At 37.0% G+C, this 6,000-nt stretch overlaps 1 protein-coding gene across 2 annotated transcripts in view; it reads right to left on the bottom strand.

Annotated features, from left to right (window-relative positions):
- Nucleotides 1–1,024: 1,024 nt before the first annotated feature.
- CNST (consortin, connexin sorting protein) overlaps nucleotides 1,025–6,000 on the bottom strand; it is a 107,618-nt gene continuing 102,642 nt past the window's right edge. For both annotated transcript variants that reach the window (XM_007534599.3, XM_060192105.1), the window contains one exon: nucleotides 1,025–3,279. In XM_007534599.3, the coding sequence (XP_007534661.2) occupies nucleotides 3,074–3,279 (206 nt within the window). In that variant the 3' untranslated portion in view covers nucleotides 1,025–3,073. The remainder of the gene's footprint in view (nucleotides 3,280–6,000) is intronic.

The following is a 6,000-nucleotide window of genomic DNA, read 5'->3' as shown; positions in this document are numbered from 1 at the left end:
GTAATGCCAACATCTCTGTCCTTTCAAAAATAAGGCTGGTTTTAATTTTTTAAAATTTTAAAAATTATCTTTATTTGCTTATTGGATAGAGACAGCCACAAACTGAGAGGGTGGGGGAGACAGAGAGAGAGAGAGAGAGAGAGAGAGAGACAGACACCTGCAGCACTGCTTCATGAAGCTTTCCCTATGCAGGTGGGGGCCAGAGGCTCGAACCCAGGTCCTGTTACACTATAACATGTATGTTCAACCAGGTGTGCTAACCACCTGGCCCCTGGTTTTAAATTTCTAACTCTCTGCTTAAAGTGTACATTCAGAGCTTAATAAAGTTCCCAGAGGATTATTATTACTATTTTTTTTACCAGAGTACTGCTCAGCTCTGGCTTATGGTGATATGGGGAATTGAACCTAAGACTTTGAAGCCTCAGGAATGAGAGTCTGTTTGCATAACCATTCTGCTATCATCGTGTCAGAACAGAGAAGTGTCTTAGAAAAGAGGGGGTCCTTTAAAATGAGGGAAGAAAGCTAGCAAACTCCCCAAAATATCTGGCCATTGTGATGCGAGAGCAACTTCTGAGATTGTTTTGCTTTCATTTGAAATACAATTTTTTTTAAGGAGCCAAGTGTTCAAATAAACTCTGTGAGACACTTTGTTGTTGTTGTAGATTTTAAACCATATGCTGATCTGTTAGCTTCAAATACAGTTCTTCAGGGAAATTACATACAAATTGTATTTTCACATAACAGAAAAGGTTCCATTATAATAAAATGGGATGATTTTTATTAATACGTAAAATAACAATTCTTTGATCACCAGAAGGAATTACTCCGATTCATACAATAAATGACTAGTGGATTTTTTTTAAAGTTGCCCTAAATCTCCTAGTTCAGCTTTCATGCCTATTTTAAGAGTCAAGACATCAATATACTCTTAAGTATATCCCACTCTCCCTGGGAAGTGGTAAAATGCACAAGATTTTTTTTTTTTTTTTTTAGACTCAACCAGGACTTCTGAGTACCAAAAGTGTTATATCAATTATTTCATTTTAATGCTAACGTTCCCCAGGAATCCTTCAATGTTAGAAGTGGTGGCCTTTAGGCAAATATATATGATACTACAGATGTTCAAGGTTTTGACAGAAGCCTAAAAAAGGTGAAGAGGAGGGATATTTTAAGCCTTCTTGACATAAAGCCAAGAGAAATCAGTATCATCAGATTTTGCTAACTAGAATTCATGAGGGTAAAACAGAAGAGGTTTGCCTTTGATGGGGGGGTGCCCTCCCCCCATAGCTTGTGAATATGTTTTATAGAACCACATAAGATAGATAGTACTGTCAACACTGTACATTATTTTACATACAATTTGAATACAAATTCTTAAAATTTATAATGGAACATTAAAATAATCTTCTAATAAAATCAGCCTTAAGTATAAGGAATCTAAATTTCATTATCTTGTATGCTTCTAAATAAATATCTCTGATCTATACTTTTTGAAATATCAGTTTGCAATGACATGATAGAGACACATCTAACAGTATAAGTGAAAAATAAAACATTAATTTAAAAATAGGCCTGATAACACATTGAACTGAAATTACAGAAAATTCAATCAATCACTAAGTACATACTAATTAAACACCTAATATTGGGCTAACCAAATGCATGCTCAGCAAATACTTTTCAACTCATATAAAAAGCCCTTTTAGGATCATGTGATCTAATAAATAAGCAGGAACACAAAGGGAAGTACTGGACCAGCCAGCAGGAACTAGAAAGTAATTTTTCTCCCTTATTTCTTTAAATGATTGTGGAAAAGATTACATGAAATAATTACCACTTGCTAAAAAAAAAAAAAACCATAACTTATGTGTTTTTAAAAATGCAGTGTATGATATTTTTTAAAAAGTTAACCCACTGTGTCTTAGAAAAGGAAATGCAACCTGACAGATTTAAATAAAAATCAGTTATTTACCCACTGAAGATCTGACTGAATGTTTGCTTACTCTAAGTCAAGCTCATGATATGAAGTTACTCAAACATCTGAACTCATGATCTGTTAAAACAGAATTGTAAGGAGTGATTTTATTTAATTTGCTAAAATTTTATTTTACATAAGACCAGAACTAAAACACCTGAAGCAGAATATTTTATCTTTGTATTCTGATTCTTAGATTTTTCAGAACACAAGCTCAGTATGCTCTTACTGAGTTCAGTCCAGAATTCATCATATTCCGGGAAGTCGTGAATCCATGATGAATCTGGTCAGCTGAGGTTCAAAGTTTTATAACTTTACTTCTAGAGCTGTGATTAATTAAGATCTCATTAATCAAGTTAATCATCATTGATCTGTTACACCATCTCATTTCAGGGTTGATATTTCTATAATTGATCTGTTCCACAGTTAAGCACTCTTCTGAGTGTTGTGCCTGCACATCTATAGTCAAGTTAAAAGAATAAAGATAATCTCTGTTGTTCTATGGTGGGTGTTTGCTTATCCTGTTATCATAACTGAAACACATAAGCAAGTACACACACACACACAAAAGCATTTCACAAATGGAGGACACAATCTGGAAATAATGCACAAAGCTTAAATTATAAAGCCCACACAGTTAACTAAAAAAAAAACAAAAAAGTCAAAACTGTTAAGTTCTTCTGATTATAAAAACCAATGTATTGCATGATCGCTGGAAGCAATGTCTTTGGACCAACAAGTGTAAACCAAATGATCCTGTAACTGTGACCATGATAAGGAAGGTGGTTGAAAAATGGTGTGGCTCCCAGCACTGCCCTTTTTAATTCTGCTCAGTGTAGGCTCACTACAATAGGAAACCATGAGAAGATGGTCATGCTCTCCAAAGATCATCCACCTTATTCAGATGAATATTTGCCTCACTCAGGGGAGTGAGTCTTAGAGTGCCTCTGGGTTTCCATTTAAAGTTGCTGTTTCTGGTGTCCGTGGTTTTTCAGTGTGGGGGAGGGATAGGTTTATAGAACTCCTGAAATAAAAGCTGTTGGAAAGTTTCACTCTTTGATTCTCATTGCATGCATGCCATGTCACTCTTGAATGCTGCTAGGAGAGGTAGATCCAGTGTTTAAGTTCTGCCATTCCCTGCAGTAACTTAGTGTAGTAGAAGTCCACATTGGCTGCAAAGTCCGTACAAACTGGTGACTCCATGTCCCCAAATGTGCAGTATAATGCAGTCCCTCCAACACTAAGGAAAACCGTTATTATACACAGCAAGACCAGCAATATACAGGATCCACCTCCAATTTCATCTGTAAACATGAGAACAGAGTAAGGTTAAATTGACTCAAAATGGAAACCCTAGAAACTGTTCTCTTCTTACTGGGGGAGATAGCTAGACCTTTCTAATGATGGAAGTCACTGACAGAAAGCTAAAGTGCCTACTGACTATACAGACCTACACATTAGATACCACAGAGATGCCTTGTGAATGCTAAAACAAAAGTAGCTCATTGGGGCCAGGTGGTGGCGAACCTGGTTGAGCGCTCCTGTTGCAATGCGCAAGGACCCAGGTTTAAGCCCCCGGTCCCCACCCGCAGGGGGAAAGCTTTGTGAGTGGTGAAGCAGGACTGCCGGTGTCTTTCTCTCTTTCCCTCTCTGACTCTCCCTTCCGCTTAATTTTTTTTTAAGTATTTATTTATTATTTATCCCCTTTTGTTGCCCTTGTTGTTTTATTGTTGTAGTTATGATTGATGTCGTTGTTGTTGGATAGGACAGAGAGAAATGGAGAGAGGAGGGGAAGACAGAGGAGGAGAGAAAGACAGACACCTGCAGACCTGCTTCACCGCTTGTGAAGCGACTCCCCTGCAGGTGGGGAGTCGGGGGCTCAAACCAGGATCCTTAGGCCGGGTCCTTGCACTCCGCTTGATTTCTAATGGTCTCTATCCAATAAATAAATAAACAAATAAATAAATAGCTTATTAAAATAAAAAAGCTTATTCAATGATTGCCTGCCTTTTTAAAAAAGGACAGTAATTCTGTGATGTGCTTGTAGTGTTAAGAGCACACATTATAAACTTACTATCACAGTGTTTCTGAAGTTCATATCACAGAGCTATGTTAAGGACCTTGGACCCAATTTGATAGTAAGCAGTAATAAAAATTACTTGTATATAATCACTCTTGCACCTCAGTACTTAGTTTTATTCTTATCTAATTGGAATAGCAGAGTTCTACCTAGTACAATGATTTCTTTTGTTTTGCTTTATAACTTTGGCAAGTTTACTTTTTTTTAACCAAAGCACTGCTCAGCTCTGGTTTATAGTGGTGGTGGTGTTGGGAAGCTTGAGGGGCAGGGATTAAATCTGGGACCTTGAAGCCTCAGGTACAACTGTCTGTTTGTAGAACCATTACACTATTTATCCCAGCCATTTGTCATTCTTGCAAGTATGAGGTGCAAATTTTTCTTTAAAAAATTTTATCATCTTTATTTATTTGATAGAGATAGCCAGAAGTTGAGATTAGGAAGAGAGATAGAGAGGGAGAGAGTCAGAAAGACACCTATAGACCTGCTTCACCACTCACAAAGCTTTCCACCATGCAGGTGGGGACTGGGGGCTCAAACCTGGGTCCTTGGGCACTGTAACATGTGCGCTCAACTAGATGCTCCACTGCCTGGCCCTGAAGTGCAAATTTTGATCCCCTGCACTGAATGTGCCAGGGTGCTGCTTTGGCTCTCCTCTATTGTGTGGAAAAAATTTTTTTTAATTTAAATTTTATTTTATTTTATTTTACCAGAACACTGTTCAGCTCTAGATTATGGTGGTGTGAGGGATTGAATCTGGGACTCTAGAGCCTCAGGCATGAGAGTCTATTTGCATAGCCATTATGCTATCTACGCTCCACCCTAAAAAAAAATTTAATGTTAACATCAGTCTTTCCACATAAAAGAAAATAATTCTTCAGCTGAAAGTCTTAGCAGTCATTCATAATTAAAGAAAAAAATGTTTGGAAAAAGAAAAAGGTTTATAATCAGCATACAAGTTATATCAAAACCTTCTCTGAAGGTAGTCTGGCAGAATCTGTGAAATATTAAAATTAATTAACCTTCCACACTGGGTCACTTGAGAGTGAAAGAGACTGTCTGAATAATACTGAACATCAAATATCCTCACATCAACTGGGATATGTGGGTCCCTATTACTTAGCCCAACAAATTCACTTTTAGAAGCTAGCCCATTGGGCTTGGGGAGATAGTATAATGGTTATGCAAAATAACTTTAATGCCTGAGGTACCAAAGGCCCCTGCTTCCATACCAGGCACCACCAGCAAGAGCTGAGCAGTGTTCTGTTAAAAAAGAAATACAAATACAAATTTACAGAACTTTATTATAATACATATCATGTTTACGAGGATTTTACTGAAATAAAGTTTGTTTAACGGAAATGTACGATAACATAATTATTAGTTAGAATTTAATTTAGTTCATAGAATATATAATACACGTTTATCAGAATAAAATTACTTTAACACATTTTCTCAGAGACACATTTTCTCAGACTACTGTCTGAGAGTGACAGTAGTACATAAAGAGTTTGTATTAAAAAATGCATGTGTGTTGGTGTATGTCCAAATATATACAAGTATAGAAAGTGTCTTGAAAGAATAAGGAACTCAGTGAAGGGGCCGGGGGGTGGCGCACCATGTCAAACACACACGTACACATGTTACAGTGTGCAAGGACCTGGTAAGGCCCAGTCCCCACTTGCACAGAGAAATCTTCACAAACAGCAAAGCAATGCTGCAGTTGCCTCTCATTCTTTCTCCCTGTCTCCCCCATGCCTCTCAATTTCTCTGTCTCTATCCAATTAATTAATTAATTAATTAAACAAACAAACAAAAAAAGAAACTCAATGAATACTTGGGGGAAAAGGGAGGAAAGAGCTGAGGGATTTTTTTTTTTGGTTTTGTTTTTTACATTATAATCTGAGTTTAATTTTTACAACTTGCTCACTTACTTGAGCACACAGAG

The sequence above is a fragment of the Erinaceus europaeus genome, chromosome 6, assembly GCF_950295315.1.
Source record: "Erinaceus europaeus chromosome 6, mEriEur2.1, whole genome shotgun sequence".
NCBI classification, from domain to species: Eukaryota; Metazoa; Chordata; class Mammalia; order Eulipotyphla; family Erinaceidae; genus Erinaceus; species Erinaceus europaeus.
Note: the sequence above shows the minus strand (reverse complement) of the source record. Positions and strands in the feature narration are given on the sequence as shown.